Source organism: Anomaloglossus baeobatrachus, chromosome 2, assembly GCF_048569485.1.
Source record: "Anomaloglossus baeobatrachus isolate aAnoBae1 chromosome 2, aAnoBae1.hap1, whole genome shotgun sequence".
NCBI classification, from domain to species: Eukaryota; Metazoa; Chordata; class Amphibia; order Anura; family Aromobatidae; genus Anomaloglossus; species Anomaloglossus baeobatrachus.
The window spans coordinates 670026781-670045377 of record NC_134354.1 but is presented as its reverse complement, the minus strand read 5'-3'; the positions used below and the strand labels follow the sequence as shown (position 1 = coordinate 670045377).

Here is an 18597-nt window from a genome sequence, read left to right as displayed (position 1 = left end):
AAACTACTGACAACGTCTCCGAATTTCCAAGCAATAAATCTTGTATTTTCTGAAAATCAGAAATGGTCAAAATAGCAAAAAACGTGTTGCTTTCAGATCTCAAATAATGCAAAGAAAACAAGTTCATAATCATTTAGAAACAACAATACTAATAATGTTTTAACTCAGGAAGAGTTCAGAAATTAATATTTTGTGGAATAACCATGATTTTTATTCATAGCTTTGATATGTCTTGGCATGCTTTCCACCAGCCTCTCACACTGCGTTTGGGTGACCTTATCCCACTCCTGGTGCAAAAATGTAAGCAGTTCTTCTTTGATGGCTTGTGACTATCCATCTTCCTCTTGATTAAATTCCAGAGGTTTTCAATGGGGTTCAGGTCTGGAGATTGGGCTGGCCATGACAGGGTTTTGATGTGGTTGTCCTTCATCCACACATTGATTGACCTAGCTGTGTGGCATGGCGCATTGTCCCGCTGGAAAAATACAGTCCTCAGAGTTGGGGAACATTGCCTGAGCAGAAAAAAGCAACTGGTTTTTCCAGGATAACCCTGTATGCGGCTTGATTCATACGTCCTTGGCAAAGTTTAATCTGCCCAATTCCAGCCTTGCTGATCCAGATTCCCAGATAATCACCGAATCTCCATCAAATTTCACAGTGGGTACAAGACACTGTGGCTTGTGTTACCTTACTCTAGAAATTGGGCAGAGCTGTATGTAAGTAATAAAAAAAAATATATATTTATATATTATTAATTATTAATATATATCTGGGAGACTCCAGAAAAAGTGGTGGAGAATGAAAGGGCTAAAATCCTGTGGGACTTCAAGATCCAGACGGATAAGCAAGTGGTAGCTAACCAACCAGATATCGTGATAGTAGACAAGGGTCAGAAGACAGCAATGATAATAGATGTGGCAGTGCCTAATGACAGTAACATCAGAAAGAAGGAATATGAGAAGCTGGAGAAATACCAGGGCCTTAAAGAACAACTGGAGAAGATGTGGAAGGTGAAGGTAACAGTGATTCCAGTGGTGATAGGAGCACTTGGAGCAGTGACCCCTAAGTTGGAAAAATGGCTGCAACAGATTCCAGGAGCAACATCTGAGCTCTCTGTCCAGAAAAGTGCAGTGCTGGGAACAACTAAGATCCTGCGCAGAACCCTCAAACTCCCAGGCCTCTGGTAGAGGACCCGAGAATGAGGAAGGACAAATAGCCACCCACAGGGGGTGAGAAGGTAATTATTTATAACAACCTTTATTTTATTTTTTTTTTTTTTTACTGCAATCAGGTTTCATAACAAATCTGGCACCATTTGGTTTCTATTTGTGCTCTATTTTCTTCACATTAAACTTTAATGTATTCTGTGACCATAAATCGTCTGAAAGCTCTGAAAAAGACTCCTCTCCACCAGACTAAACTGGGCAGCCAACATCCAGTTATTCAGTTTAGTTTAGTGTCATTCGGAGGCAGATGGGTCTGAGTAGCTGACTTGTTTGGCCATGAATAGGCAGGTTAGGAATTAAGCTTTCTCTCAGTCATTTTCTTGGTAATTTATAGTTTTGCCCGCTGTTCGGAAAACTTCGGGCCTTTTGAATTAGGAATTTCTGACTAGAGAACAAAAGCCTTAAATGTTACATTTCTACAAAAAGCATCTTCTTAGGTGTGCACCTATTAGTAGCAGTCATATGGCAGTATCCTGCTTTTTAATTTTTGTTTGCGTAGGATTGCCTTCCCGGTTGGGGCAAGCTTGAGGCCATCGCATTAGCCCATCTTGATCTGGGGGACAACATTCTGGTCTTGGATACCGTTCTAGTTTTCTTCTTTCGTGCTGATCAGAGATCTCTCCATTTCGGTTTTCTGGGAGATATATATATATATATATATAATTTTTTTTTTTTGGTCCAGTGATCTCTTCCATCAGCAAACTCAGAAAGGAGCTCTCTCCTCCTCTGTGACAGTGGTGTGGCGTTTGGCCCTCTCTTTTTATCTTGGAAGAAAGCAGTGGAAAAATCCAGCTGGACTCCAAAGGGATAAATAAAAATGCTTCTTTATTTATATCAACTCGATTAAAAATATATATCCATTTCTCAAGTAAAGACACCGGCTTGTTCACACTGATGCATGGCAGATGCATACTACTACCCGTTTCGGCGGAACGCCTTCCTCAGGTCAACCTGAAGCTGGATTTTTCCACTGCTTTCTTCCATTATCTTCTCGGCTTGCTGCCGTAATCCGTGCCGGACCAAAGGGGACTAACAGGAGGATATATTCAGGCTTGTCTCTGCAGTGGTGAGCGGTTTTGTTTCTTTTTTGTACTTCTCTTTTTATCTTGGCGTGATTCTCTGACTTTGAACTTAAAAGTATAGAGAGCAATTTCCTCATCAAGTACTTTGCCTCTCATCTCCCTGAGAGGTTATTTTACAATCTAATGTAGTTAGAGCGGTGCAGCTCTACCTGTCTCTCACAGCTACAATTGTATGTTCTGTTGACTTGTGGATCATCCCGGTATGCTCTGACAGAAGTCAGGCTGCCTCTAGGGCTACCATTGTTCTCTGGTTTCAATCTGCTAGTGTTGAAGGTTGACTTAACCGATGGTTCTCCTGCCAGGTCACAGCTTTCAACCCTGTGGAGTGGAAGCCTCCAAGGTCTTGCGCCTCCAGGCGTTGGATCTTCATTTCCATAGGGCCGCTAATTGGTTTTCTGTCCACTTCGTTGTGGAACTCTTAACCCCTTAACGACCGTGTAGTAATATTATGTCTTAGCAGTCAGGCACGAGTAGATCCGCGATCTGCCCGTGCCTGTTAACCCCTTAAATGTCATTGTCAAAATGTGACAGCCATTTTAAACGCGGTAGCACTAAAACGTTACTCACTGGCCTCCACCGAAAGTCATGTGATATCGTGGATCCAATGGTTGCCATGGTAGCACAGGGGCATGTGATGACTCCTGTAGCTCACATGACTCTGGTCCTATTGCTGCTTTCAGGAATTCCTGATGTATCAAAATATAAAATTATTTAGTCTGGTCGGTAAATGGCGTAGCTGCAAAAAAATTCCAAATGCCAAAATTGCATTTCTCTGACGCCTCATTGGGGGACACAGGACCATGGTGTTATGCTGCTTATCCATAGGAGGACACTAAATAGATGCAAAGATGTTAGCTCCTCTCCTGCAGTATACAACACCTGGCCCAGCCAGGCTACTTCAGTTTTAGTTTAGGGTCTATAGGAGGCACATCTCTGCAGACTACTGCAGAAAGAATTTTTTTGTTTTTAGAGGGCGACTGTTTCCTTCGGGGACCGATTTCCCAAAACCATCAACAGGCGGGAACGCGGAGTGTTGCCTCCCCGTACTCCTCCTGCAAAGCTGGATCCTGGGCTGTCACTCACTGGACGACGGGTCTCACAGGCACCGATTTTTCCAAAGCCCAGAGCAGATGAAAACTTCCTCAGCCCCTCTTGCAGGCTCTGAGTTGATACACGTTCTGCACCAAGTGTGACCAGACTGCCATCTCCACAGGAGCTGAGGTGAGATCCTTCTGATTTTTCCAGAGCAGATGAAAAACTTCCTCACTCCCTCTGGCAGGGTCTGAGTTGATACAAGCTCTGTGACGTCCGGTCAGCAGCAGACAGGAATTGGAGCAAAGGTCACACTGACTGGATGCACATGGGCTAATTGCAGACTCCTGCAAAGCATTCCACCTGTGGCGGGGGGAGGGGACAGCTCCCAGGACTCAGTGCACCCGCATGGTGATGGTAATGGTGAACAGAGTTTTTTCTGTCCACCATTGTTGTGCAGGGCTGGAGGGGGGAAGGGGAGCCCCTTCCCACCATTTTTTTTTGTTTATTATATTTTCTCATGCCTTCTTGTCAGAGCTAAGCCCCGTCCCCTCCGACACTCGATTAAGCCACCCCCCCTCACGAAAGCGCGCGTAACCCTCCTCACACAGGATCTGCAGAGCATTGCTGCCTCTTGTTGTGATCAGAGCCTGTGGGTGTCTCTCAGAGCTGACTTCCTCCTTCCCACAGGAACTGGGACACAGGAGGAGGGAGGGAAAGGGCCATCAGGTTCTTTTGTGAGTTATATCCTCACTTACATATTAGCTCTGCAGAGCATTGCTCCCTCTTGTTGTGATCAGAGCCTGTGGGCGTCTCTCAGAGCTGTCTTCCTCCTTCCCTCAGGAACTGGGACAAAGGAAGAGGGGGGGGGGGAGTGGTCATCAGGGTTCTGGGTGAGTTATAGCCTCACTTGCATATTAGCTCTGCAGAGCATTGCTCCCTCATTACAATCAGAGTTTGTGGCTCATCAGCCAGGGGCTGCAGTCACATGTTTTATGCCCTGCACAACTACAGCAACAACTATAAGACTTTTAATGTATCCTGCCACGCTGAGCTACTAGGGGATGATGGCACCTCTTCCTTCTGTGAGTCCGGTGCCCCTGTAGCTTCCCGCCCTCCCCCCCCCCAACCCCCCCCCCCCCCTTCGCCACCACCGCAGCAACCGCTGCCAGTCCCCCGGAATGGTCAGAGTTCCCAGAACCTGGTGCTGGCTGGCTATGCGACATCGTCCTCACACCCCTCGGGGCCCCTGGACAGAACGCAGCCTGATGACACCTCTATATAGAGGGTCCTTCTGATAAGAATCAGCCCTCTGCTTCACCGGTTACAGATCAGAAAAAGGACATGACCCCCATGGTTCTCCCTCAGGGGTACACAGATGGGGTTCTCCCACATGTTCCGCCGTCTCTGAGGAGCCGGAGGAAGGGGAATGATGTTTGTACCGGGATGATTCCTTGGTTTCAACCTCCCCGAGCGATCAAGCTGCGATGGACTCCCTTTTTGGCAGCAATCAACCAAAACTCTGCATGTGGAAGATCTCCCATCCACTACTACTGACCCTGCGGTCGCCTTTAAAAGGGTGAAGAAACCTCCAAAAAAAAAAAAAATTTTTGACGCCGCTTCGGTATCCGTAAACTCATGGAGTCACGGTAACCCTTTGGCTTAGCTGTCTCTAAGGCAGGGGTGGGGAACCTTTTTACTGCCGGGGGCCATTTGGAATTTCCTACTAACGTTTGGGGGCCGCACAAAATTATCAACTTGAAAACTACCCTGTTATATTTGGTCAAACGATTAATTAACTCACCCTTACTGTGGTGGCAGGAGCTGCTTCTCTTTGATGCGGCTGTGATGTTCGGTGATATTGATCATCTTGGTTCTCACAACTGCTTTTCCAGGTTTGTCTCGATATGGAGATGCTGGGGGCATACACATCACAAGACACTGGGGCGCATAAATTACAGGAGACACTGGGAGTACACATCACAGGAGGGGCTGAGGCATATACATCACTAGGGGGGCATGGACACCTGGCAGTGGCACAGACATGACTGGGGACAAGTACAACACTAGGTGGCAGCACGCACAGAGCACTGGGTGGCAGCACGCACAGAGCACTGGGTGGCAGCACGCACAGAGCACTGGGTGGCAGCACACTGCACAAGGGGGTACACAGCACTGAGTGGGGGGGGGCAGCGATGGGTTGAGCACTCGCAGTACTGGAGTGGGGGAGGAGTCACACACACACACACACACACACACACACACACACACACACACACACACACACACAGCACAGGCCCGGCAAGCCGGTAATCTGCTGCAGCTATTGTGACATTATCGCAGCATGCTGCTTACCCCGCCCACCAGAGCACACTAGCACAGGCCGGGGTTAAGCCTAGAATGTATGGGCTGCAGTCAGGTCCTGGAAGTCAGGATCTGGATAGAGCCCATACATTCTAGCATCTACCCTCAGGTAATCGGGCAGTGGGATTTAAAGGGCCAGCAGCCGGGAAAGGCGCGGCTGCCGCCAGAGCACAGCGGTCCCCGGGAATGTGCCTAGGGGCCGCATAAAAAGTCGCCACGGGCCGCATACAGCCTGCGGGACGGAGGTTCCCCACCCCTGCTCTAAGGGCTGGGCTGATCTGGCCTCGGTGGACCCTCACCCGGGTTCCGCCTGCCTGAAGGACCCTCCTGTCTTTTACTTGATGGATCCTCCTTCAAGGACCCGACAGACAGACAAGTGGAGCAGCTCGATCGCTCTGCCTCGAGCCCGCGGGTCCCTCTCCCCTTCCGTGTGGGTTGCACAGGCACCAGACTACCAGATTGCCTCAGACCTTAACAGATGTAACAGTTCACATTGCTGCTGCATAAACTGAAAAATAAGGAGCGCTGATAGTGTAATACCAACAGATCAGTGAGGTAGATCAGGAAAAATACACTCACCTGAAAAGGTTGTGATGGTCACAACCACTGATAGAGCATAGGACGATGGCGTCTGCTGCAGCCCCACGTGGATGTGCATACAAATCAGAGTGAAGAGGGGGTTAATGCCGCGCATCAGCCAAAATGAAGATGCAGCACGTTGATGTTATAAACGTATTCTTTTATTCCATCGGTCTACGCGTTTCGAGGATATACCTCTTCTTCAGGACCAGTGCATCAACATAGTATAGCATAAATGAAGATGTCAGACATATATATACAGCTGATAACAGAGCACCGCCCATTAGATGAAAAAAAAAAAAACAAAAAAAAAACAACAGTAGGAGAAACCACTGATTCAGTGACATAACAGATATTTAGTAGAACTCAAATTCACATATCGACTAATAGATAATAATGAATAACGAATATAAAAGTTATAGGAGTGACAAATTATTTTGAAAAGAAAAAAAGAAAACAAATTATTATATAAAGAAGAAAACCTTTTCTAGGTGTGAATATTACACTAGAACCCACATAGGGTGGATTCCTTAAAACCTCAAAGTCAGTGTTATTAGTGAAACTGGCTATTCCATATTCTGTGAAAGATGTGTAGGAAATAAAAATCAAATGTGAAAAAAAAAAAAAAGTGTATAGTATGAGATCTATGTGTATTAAAAGGATAGGGTCTATGTGTTAAAAAACCTGAAGTGACATTCACAATTAATAAAAAATAGCGCTGACCGGAAAAACATTAAAAATAGGTAAAACCTTTTTTAAGATCAATAAAAAAATGTTAAAACTTGTAGAAACATCACCACAGAGAAAAAGGAAAATTCGTGTTTATATTCAGGGCTCAGTAGCGAGTAGCATAACAGAGCGCTGATAGAAGACAGGTCAAGAAAGTCCAGACCGTGGGAAATAATGCCTGTGCGCATGTCCTGCAAGGTAACTCCAGTGCAGATGCTAGTCAATTGCATATTATCTAGGGGGCCCATAGGAGATATGCTGCATAGAGGAGGAAAATTATATATATATATATATATATATATATTTATGGAAAAAAAAACCAAAGTGCAGTAGATCTCTTATAAGAGAATGACTGATCTTCCTATGGATGCGTTCAAATGCTTCTCAAATAAATGCTTATGTTGCAATATAATTAAACATAGGAGAAAGAGTTTTGGCCCAAGGGGAGAGCCAGAACTTTACTCCATTAAGGGACACATGACCTGTCAAATCAGATTTTGTGGTGTATCTGATTGACTGCCTGTGTGGGAAGCAATACATAGGCAGGACCACACAGGCATTACATAATCGTTTAAATTCCCACATTATTTCCCACGGTCTGGACTTTCTTGACCTGTCTATCAGCGCTCTGTTATGCTACTCGCTCCTGAGCCCTGAATATAACACGAATTTTCCTTTTTCTCTGTGGTGATGTTTCTACAAGTTTTAACATTTTTTTATTGATCTTAATAAAGGTTTTACCTATTTTTAATGTTTTTCCGGTCAGCGCTATTTTTTATTAATTGTGAATGTCACTTCAGGTTTTTTAACACATAGACCCTATCCTTTTAATACACATAGATCTCATACTATACACTCCTTTTTTTTTTTTTTTTCCACATTTGATTCTTTTATTTCCTACACATCTTTCACAGAATATGGAATAGCCAGTTTCACTAATAACACTGACTTTGAGGTTTTAAGGAATCCACCCTATGTGGGTTCTAGTGTAATGTTCACACCTAGAAAAGGTTTTTTTCTTTATATAATAATTTTGTTTTCTTTTTTTTCTTTTCAAAATAATTTGTCACTCCTATAACTTTTATATTCGTTATTCATTATTATCTATTAGTCGATATGTGAATTTGAGTTCTACTAAATATCTGTTATGTCACTGAATCAGTGGTTTCTCCTACTGTTGTTTTTTTTTTGTTTTTTTTTTTTTCATCTAATGGGCGGTGCTCTGTTATCAGCTGTATATATATGTCTGACATCTTCATTTATGCTATACTATGTTGATGCACTGGTCCTGAAGAAGAGGTATATCCTCGAAACGTGTAGACCGATGAAATAAAAGAATACGTTTAGAACATCAACGTGCTACATCTTCATTTTGGCTGATGCGCGGCATTAACCCCCCTCTTCACTCTGATTTGTATGCACATTGCTGCTGCGGCAGAGTACCTCATGCAGGCCTCCCTTGGCGATGCTACCTGCGCAGTTATTGCTGCCTCAAATACCATAGCCATCCGTAAGGCCCTCTGGTTCCGATAATTGAGAGCGGACTCGGTCTCTAAGAAGCCTCTCACAGTACTCCTTTCCAGACCGATGGTTTTCCGATCGCCTGGACAGGCTTTTTTTTTTTTGTCTGACGCCACGAGAGGAAAAGCGTACCTTCTCCCCCCAACTCTAGCCCAGGATGTTTTTTACTAGACACGCAGGGCCTGACCTTCTCAGCCCTCCCCGAGTCCACCTCGTCCTGGCAGTCTAGACAAAGACCGAGGAGTCTCGTCCTCCTCCATCTGGGCCGCCGCCTCAGACCACAATTGGGTGTGATACCTTGTGTCTTCCGGTTACCACATTGAATTCTGGACCCGATCCCCCTGGTCAGTCTTTTCTCTCAAACCCCCCCCCAAAGGCTCCAAAACACCACGAGGCCTTCTCCTCAGCAATCCACTCCCTCCAAACGGCGAGGGTGATGGTACCTGTTCCAGACGGCGAGAGGTTCAAGGCCTTCTATTCCAACCTCTCGTGGTCCCCAAAAAAGGACGGGTCAGTTCGTCCCATCCTGGACCTCTAACACCTGAGCAAACGTGCACGTAAGGAGATTCAGAATGGACTTCCTAGGGTCCATTATTAGCTTTATGGTTGAAGGAGAATTCCTTGCCTCCCTAGCTATCAGGGACGCGTACCTGCACATACCCATCGCTCCAGCTCACCACAAGTTCCTCCGCTTCGCGGTTCAGGACTTTTTTTTTTTTTTTTGTTTCATTTGTGGCCCTACCCTCTGCTCTTCCATAGCACCAAGGGTCTTAACTAAGGTCATGGCGGCCGCCATGAGTGCCCTTCACGCCAGGAGAGTGGCTGTTTTGCTTTGCTTGGATGACCTCCTCATCAAGGGCTCAACCAGCGTGCAGATCTCTGTGGGCACCATATCCCGCTTAGGGCGGCTTCTGACTCCAGTCAAATCATCCCCGGTCCCGTCAAAATCCGTCACCTCCCTGGGCATGTCCCTGGACACTCTTCGGGGCTTGATATTTTCCCCTCAAGACAAGGCGACCGCTCTACAACAAGCGGTACACTGCCCTCTACGTACTCCTCTCACTCCATAGATTCAGTATGAGTGCTAGGTAGGATAGCGGCGGCTATAGAGGCAGTGCTGCTCGCTTAGCCACACCACCGCCCACTGCAGCTTGCGCTTCTAGCTGCCTGGGACAAGAGCCCCTTTTCCTTGGACGAACTTTTCACCTGACACCTTCAGTCAGGTATGCGCCTTGCTGGTGGCTTCAGTCCTCTTCCATATCGAGAAGGAGTTTTTCTCCCCCAAGTGGACTGGCTACTCCTGACCACGGATGCCAGCCTCTTCGTCTGGAGAGCAGCGTACTGGCTCCACTCTGCTTCGGGACATTGAACACCACAGGAGTCTTCCCTTCCCAGAAATCATCTTGAAAATCAGCACGATCTTTCTCGCGCTCAGGTAATTTCCCCCTTCTGCTAGCAGGTCGTTTGATTCGGGTCCAATTGGACAATGCAACAGCTGTGGCCTATGTCAATCGGCACGGCGGTACCAGCAGCTAGACAGCTTATCTCGAGGTCCTCAGGATCCTCACCTGGGCCGAATCGACGGGGGTCTGTGTTTTTTTAGCGTTACACATACCGGGAGTAGAGAACTGGGCGGCGGACCTTCTAAGTCGCCAAGGCCTGGCCGCCGGAGAGTGGTTTCTCCAACCAGAAGTGTTCCCACACATCTGCACTCACTGGAGTACACCAGACGTGGATCTAATGGCCTCAAGGTTGAACGCAAAGGTACCCGCGTTCTTAGCCAGGTCACGTGACCCACAGTCCATTGGCGCGGATGCTCTAGTCTCCTGCAGTCGTTTCCGTCTGCCTTTACATGTTTTTCGCCTCTGCCCCTTCTGCCGTGAGTAATCAGGAAGACAAAGGCAGAAGGAGTCCCGGTGATACTAATAGCACCGGACTAGCCCAGGTGCACCTGGTATGCTGAATTGGTACAATTGCTCATGGCGCCTCGTAAGCATCCCAGACCTGCTGACCCAAGGACCCATTTCCCATCAGAACTCCAGAGCCCTGAAGCTGACGGCCTGGCCATTGAGACCCGGACTTTAACAAGAGCGAGATTCTCTCCCGTGGTCAACTCCACCATGTACAGTACCTGAAAGCCGGCCTTCATCCCGTATTTACCACCGTACGTGGAAAACTTTCCTTTCCCAGTGCAGGGAATCTAATGTCCAACCTATGCCTCTGGCGATCCCCAGAATTCTTGATTTTTATTTTTGCAGTCAGGTTGCAAAAGGGGCAGGTTTTATCTCTCTCTCAATATTCTATCAATACCGCCTAGCTTGCAATCCGCAAGTTAAGACTTTTCTCAAGGGTGTTTCCCATCTAGTTTCCCTGTATAAACGGTCGCTGGACCCATGGGACCTCAATCTCGTTTTGGACGGTATCCAGAGGTCCCCTTTTGAACCTCTTGAAGAATCTTCTCTCCTGGAAGGTAACATTCTTAGTGGCGATTACGTCCATCAGACAAGTTTCGGAACTGGCAGCACTCTCTTGCCGCGAACCCTCTGATCTTTCATCAGGACAAGGTGGTTCTACGCCCCCTTCCGGATTTTCTTCTGAAGGTTACTTCCCTGTTTCATATGAGTGAGGACATTGTTCTGCTTTCATTTTGTCCACACACAGTCCATAGGGTGGAAAGGTTTCTATATTCGCTAGACCTTTATGAGGGCTCTCAGATATTACATACCCAGGACAGCCCCTTTAGGAACATAGACTCCTTGTTCGTCATTCTTGAAAGGCCTAAGAAAGGAGAGGCAGCTTCATAGGCAATGCTGGCTCGCTGGATTCGCTCTGCGATCCAGGAGGTCTGCCGTTTGCAACTAAAGCCCATTCCTAGTGGACTGCGGACTCATTCCACGCGAGCAGTTGGCGCCTCTTGGGCCATTAGGCATCAGGCTTCAGTGGAACAGAGGTGTAAGGCTGCGACCTGGTCTTGCCTACATACTGTTTCAAAGCACTACTGAGTCCATACCCAGGCTTCGGCTGGGGCGAACCTAGGTAGGAAAATTCTGCAAACGATAGTGGAGTACCTATCTCAGTAGGCTCTCCTGGGACTGGTTCCTAGTCCTTGGGTTGCGTTGTTTATTTACCCACCCATGGACTGCTTTAGGACGTCCCATAGTCCTGTGTTCCCCAATGAGGCGTCAGAGAAAAACGGATTTTTGTGTACTCACCGTAAAATCGTTTTCTCTTAGCCATCATTGGGGGACACAGCACCCTCCCTTTTGCCCTGTTTGGCCTTAGCTTTTTTCTGTCTCAGTACTCTTTTGTTATGAGTATTCACTCACATTTTTTGTTACTTGTTCTCCTACTCTTTGTGTACTAAAACTGAAGTAGCCTGGCTGGGCCAGGTGTTGTATACTGCAGGAGAGGAGCTAACATCTTTGCATCTACTTAGTGTCCTCCTATGGATAAGCAGCATAACACCCATTGTCCTGTGTCCCCCAATGATGACTAAGAGAAAACTATTTTACGGTGAGTACACAAAAATCCGGGTTTTTTGGTCGCCGCAAGTTTTGCGCAAAATGCAAAAACAGGCGATCAAATGTAGCATCTGTGCAAAAATGGTACAGTTAAAAACGTCAGCTCAAGGTGCAAAAAATAAGCAGTCACTGAGCCTCAGGTCCTGCAAAATAAGAACGCTATGGATCGTGGAAAATGGCCCCAAAAGTACGCCACTTATTTTGGACAAACTTCTGATTTTTTATTTTAACCCCTTTAGATAAACATAAACCTATGCATGTTTGGTGCCTACAAACTCGTACTGATCTGAGCCATCAAAGCACACATCAGTTTTACCACATAGTGAACACAGTGAATAAAATATCTCAAAAACAATCGTGCAATCGCACTTTTTTTTGCAATTTTTCCACACTTTGAATTTTTTTGCCATTTTCTAGTAAACTATATGGTAAAACCCATGGTTTCATTTAAAAGTACATCTTTTTCCTCAAAAAAACAAGCCCTCGCATGGCAAGATTGACTGACTGAAAAATAAAAATAATTACGGCTCTTGGAAGAAGGGGAGCGAAAAAAAAAAAATGGAAAATCGTGCGGGGGTGAAGGTATGCATACCTTAGCAGAAAGGTACTAGAAGCAGCAGGGATGGCTATTCTTCCTTCTGCTGTCCTGATATGAATTTTCCACCCCAGGGACATCTTTAGGACATTACATGGTTCGGCCCCAGTCCCCCTCCCTCAGTGAAGCAACAAAAAAATTCATGTCATGTCTCTTCTTGTAGACTTCATTGGGGTGGACACAGCACTTCTTCTTTTTTTTTTTTTTTGTTTTTTTTGCAACTGGATAATTGGCAGTCAACTGCCCAGTTGTAGTCTAGTGAGGAGTCGGCTCTTTTTCTAACATGTATTCTTACTCTCAGCCTCTAGGTGGCGGCATATTAACCCACAGTTTCAATAAAGGCTACAAGAGATTTTACAGTTAATAGCAATTTTTAGCTGATCACATGATCCTACACCTGTAGCCATTGTATGGACAGTAGTAATGAGCAAGCACTACCATGCTCGAGTGCTCAGTACTCGTAACAAGCAGTCGGAAACTCGGACGGGCGTGACTTGTGTACTGCATATAAAGAAAGTCAATGGGGAACTCTAGTATTTGTCCAGAAGATCTTCCACAACAATGCTTGTGTTCCCCATTGACTTCCATTATACTCTGTACACAAGTCAAACCCGTCTGACTGCTGATTACGAGTACCGAGGTAGTGGTAGTGCTCGCTCATAACTAATGGACAGAGGTGATGGTCAGTGTGTGAGGAAAGCTGCAGTAATGAGAGAGATGCCGACCTATATACCCAAATACATGTGAAAATTGCTGTGCTCAGGAGACCTTGTGCAAATGTTACCCTTTGTGAAAATGAAAAATCTGGGACTGAGTATTTTAGTGGAAAAAATGTCATTTTTAATTTACATGGCCGAATAGTATAAAATTCTGAGAGACCTGTGAGGTAAACATGCTCACTGCTCCCCTGGGTGTTTTTCTGAAGGAGTGTGGTTTGTAACATTGGGTCGCTTTTGTGGGGTTTCTGCTCGGGCACCTCAGGAGCTCTAAAAATGGTGTCCATCATCTAGTCTAGCCAAAATTACTCTGCGCTAAACTAAGGTTATTATTGGAAAAAATTTTACTTTTATTTCACTATAAAATGGGGATTTAATTTAATATTTATAAAAAAAAAAGTTACAATGCGATAATTACATTACACATGTATTGCACAATTATAAGACATACTTAATTAAAAAATGGAGCCCCGGCCGGCGGCTGCCACCTAAAAACCACCAAATTGAGGAAAGAGGGAATTGTCCTCTATAACAAAGGTAATATAGGAGTATCTAGAATAAAAAATTGTTCCACAGAATAAATATACGAGTATTTAGCAAAATATATGGGGTGTGTGTGTGTGTGTGTGTGTGTGTGTGTGTGTGTATAGATAGATATAATATATAAATTTATATATGTGACTATTCAACAAACAATTTTAGAATATATATATATATATATATATATATATATATATATATATATATATATATATATATATATATATATATATATATATATATATATATATATATATATATATATATATATATATATATATATATAATATTACCTTCTCACTCACCCCCTGTGGGTGGCTATTTGTCCTTCCTCCTCATTCTCGGGTCCTCTACCAGAGGCCTGGGAGTTTGAGGGTTCTGTGCAGGATCTTAGTTGTTCCCAGCACTGCGCTTTTCTGGACAGAGAGCTCAGATGTTGCTCCTGGAATCTGTTGCAGCCATTTTTCCAACTTAGGGGTCACTGCTCCAAGTGCTCCTATCACCACTGGAATCACTGTTACCTTCACCTTCCACATCTTCTCCAGTTGTTCTTTAAGGCCCTGGTATTTCTCCAGCTTCTCATATTCCTTCTTTCTGATGTTACTGTCATTAGGCACTGCCACATCTATTATCATTGCTGTCTTCTGACCCTTGTCTACTATTATGATATCTGGTTGGTTAGCTACCACTTGCTTATCTGTCTGGATCTTGAAGTCCCATAGGATTTTAGCCCTTTCATTCTCCACCACTTTTTCTGGGGTCTCCCACCTGGACGTAGGGGGACTTAGCCCATACACTGCGCTGTGAATACTCCTGATGTCTAGAAGCGATATTTCCATCAAGACTTGTACCAGTTCAGGGTTCCGCTCCACATAAGCAGACGAATAGTTAGACTCCGGGTTTGGAGATCCACAGGTCGCATAGGTTGTCTTGGGCGTCCACCTGCTAGATAGGATTCAGCCCAGCAAACAATCTCTTGCTACCTGTGGTGGAGGCTTAACTGCCTGACTCATCCAGGAATCTAAATCCAGGAATTTAAATCTAAGTCACCTGACTACTGTCTTATACTCACCTTCTGGCAGCTTCTGTTATTGCTGTCACTCCGGTTGATACCCGGTGATTTTACCAGCCGGCAGCTCCAATGTTTCATGGAGCGTACCAGAGGTCACAACTAAATAAAAGTCTGAGAGCCTCGTTGTAGCTCTCTTAGACTTGCAACTAAGATCTTGTGACGTTAAAGGCACAAGATGGCGCCATGGGACCGGAGCAGCTCTGAAAAAGCATGAAAATGCTATGGGCGAGGGACTGAAATTTATAGCACGACTCCAGCACTGAGGGGGGGAGGGGTGGCGGCGATGCTGGAGTCGTGCTATAATGTTGGTCCTCATATGTTTGTTTCCACACTGCTCTCTTAGAAAACTGCCTGCTTGCAGGATAATATTCACAATCACATTTTATAATTTCATTTTTGTTTTTTAACACTTTTTCTGCCTTTTTTTTTTTTTTTTTTTGCATATTGGTGTTTAAACTTGGCTGTCCCTATACAAAAATGTGTATTTTTTTTGCTGTCTTTTTACAGTAAAAAGTCTCATCATCCTATTAGTGCTGATGTTTCCAATTGTGTAAAAAAAAAAAATAAATAGATTTTGCGCTCCACTAGGATACTGAAGTACAACAAATGTCCAAGTGAAATATAACAAAGAACGATCTTCTACTAGAGTGAAGGATCTTTCATTTACAACCAAGTTTTCTATAAATCAACATTTGTTTGCCCTATTCACGTAACGATTTGGCCACGTTTGGGACTCCTTTTCAGACATGCCCCAATGGATCCCTTTAACAAGACTTACAAGGAATCGCTTTGCAGTCTGCAGTTGGCCATAGATGGATACCACTGAAACAGAGTCATTTTTGTACTCCATTTGCCTCTATTGTGAAGTGCTTTGTCAGAGGCACTTTTGACTCCTGTTCTTCAGGTGCTCAAATGTAACTCCTGTCGGTCACAAGTGTTGCCCAAATGATGTCTTGCTTAATATTTCTGGCTAGCTTGTGTGACTATAGTGGCCAATATGGCTTGAAATGTCAGTGTGGCTGTGTCAGCGAATACACTCATTCACCAGATCATTAATAACTGTTCAACTCTGAGCCCACTTAATCTGTACGGCAGCCCTATCTAAGGTAGCTGTAAATTCACATTTAAAGGTGTTGTCCTATCTGGTATAATTCTGGCATATTTATAGAAAATGCCATCAAGTCCGACAGATGTAGATCCCACATCTATCTCTATAATAGCGCTGTATATCCGGTGCATACACCATAAATGCATATGTTTGAATGCTCCCTTACCTTGCAGGCACTGTGAGAAACCCTGAGTAGAAAATGAATGTAGCTCAGATCCCTTATACATTATAAGATAAATTTCAAGTCCTCTTCCTTCTGAAGAGGGTATTTGCATATTTTAATTTCCCAAAGGAGCACCCCATGGCATAAGTCGCCTTACACTGGACATGCTACTCTCCACAAGGAGAAATGTCCCCGCCCCCTCTTAAACCCTCAGAGGCCTCTTGTATAGACAAATCCGATCTGCTTTGCACTGAGAAAGGGTCACACCCTGAAACACGTGTCTGCCAAAGGAGTTTCTGATTTGGCTTTTTCTCCTAAGTCGTGGCAAGGCTCGTCAAAGGGTCAATATTTTATTTTCGGACTGCTACATCCAATACGTTGTGCCAGAGATCAGGTCCCCTTCATTCTGAAGAGGCTTTTTACATATTAAATACATTCAGTAACACTGCAGTAAGTCATCAGTATAATAATGATCACTAATTCATCCAGTTTTTAACAATTTCTTTTCTTTCTTCGTTTTTTTTACAGCTGAGACCAACGATACCTACCACATCATTTTAAAATAAGGAGCTACATGAGATCCACCTTGTCCCGTCATCACTGAAGACGAAGATCCGGTGTCTCTGCGCTCTCCAATAAGCTCACAAGACTTGAATGCACTAGAGACATGCATCTTCAGCGTCGCCACATTGCTGGCAGACCACTTGACTTTCGCTTCTTCCATATTGACAGTCACGTTGCTCCTGCTTGTGCAGACTCTAATTGCGCCCATTCGATTTAGACAAAGAATTTATGGCAGTGATTGAGCACAGAACTGCTTCCATCTCTTATGGATCAGGTCCGGTCTGCACAAGAACGAGCAATTCTACTTAACTTGACATGAACTTGGGTGATGTATGCACTGGCCATTCCACTACATTGGCTGGCATCATTTTATACTTTAAGAAAACAAAAAAGCATTTTAAGCTTCTCTCGCCGGCTGCTGGAAGATATGGATACAATATTCTTGAAGCATATTGGTGTATGTTATTGGTTACCCCATCAAACTGTACTGTCTGATATAGATGGTAAGGGGGTTAGTATTTTTTTATGTAGCATGTGTCTTTTTGTATGATGCTTTTTGTAACACCAGCCATCTTCCCCAGCTGTCCTTGTTTTTAAGTCCTCAGATTTTTACTTGTCTTTATACCTTATTTTTTTTTTTTTTTTTTATTTTAATTTTTTTATGGATTGCCAAGGATGGAGATGTTTGTTATGACTGCAGGACAGGTACACATCCTGATACTGATCAGATAAATTCTTTGTAATGGTTATATATAGGTGATCTTCATTATCCTCAGTCCTATACGTTATCTTCAGCTTTTTTACCCATTCTTCACCACTGTTATTCTTCAATGGCTTGTAGGGATTGATGAGACTTGTGCATTCGGTCAATGACCGATCCAGCGCGAATCTACTAAGCGAACAGTCATGATATCCTATCCTCTGGTAAACCTCTCCTCCAATTCCCCTCTTTCATTCTGATATACTATTGGATCTCTGGTCTTTGTACTTTTTTTTTTCTTTTTTTTTTTTTTTTTTTTTTCTTTCAGCCTTATTTTTGTAACCTTTATTTTTCGTTCTGTTATTGTTGCATATGTCCATGAGATTTGCTCCTCCTATTTTCTGGGGGCATCTGTGGCACTCTGCAAGTCATGTGGGATGGTGAATACCTCTAATAAAAAAAAAAAACACCTGCTGGCATTTCAACAATTCTCAGATCCTGCTCTTCTTACGGGTCATTTCTTCTTACGGGTTGAGTTCGGATTCGGTTTAGAATACATTGTGTGAATGAAAGTGCTGCGAAAAGATGTGTTCATTCGTTTCAAACAATTATTCAAGCCTTTTTGTATATTTTGTGTGGGTCATTTCCACTATCTGCTTATACTGTCACAAGCATGGAAATATGGCGTAAATGTAGCTTCAACAGTCCATTAAAGAACTCGCAAGTGAACAGGTTATTTATTATAGCGCCATTTATTCCATGGGACTTTACAAGTGAAAAGGGTATACATAAAAACAAGTACAACAATCATTAACATTACAAAAACAGACTGGTACAGGAGAGAGGACCATGCCCATGAGGGTTCAGTCTACAGGGGATGGGTGAGGGTCAGTAGCGTAGCTAGCGGGGGGCAGTTGCCCCGGGCCCCGTGCTCAGTGGGGGCCCACTAGGAGCTTACGACCTGTCAGTGCTGCAGGAGAAAAGCACAAACTCTTGTCCGGGTAACAAAAATACATGCTAGTGGTGCTGCTAGGACCTGCGATAATGTCGTGCCCATGTGACTTAGTGGGAGGAGCCACAGTTGC

At 44.5% G+C, this 18597-nt stretch overlaps 1 protein-coding gene across 1 annotated transcript in view; it reads left to right on the top strand.

The window, feature by feature from the left end:
* Positions 1-18000, top strand: part of TFCP2 (transcription factor CP2) — a 139935-nt gene extending 121935 nt beyond the window's left edge. The window contains exon 15 of the mRNA XM_075337127.1: positions 16777-18000. Within this exon, the coding sequence (XP_075193242.1) occupies positions 16777-16814 (38 nt within the window). The 3' untranslated portion in view covers positions 16815-18000. The remainder of the gene's footprint in view (positions 1-16776) is intronic.
* The last annotated feature ends 597 nt before the right edge of the window (positions 18001-18597 follow it).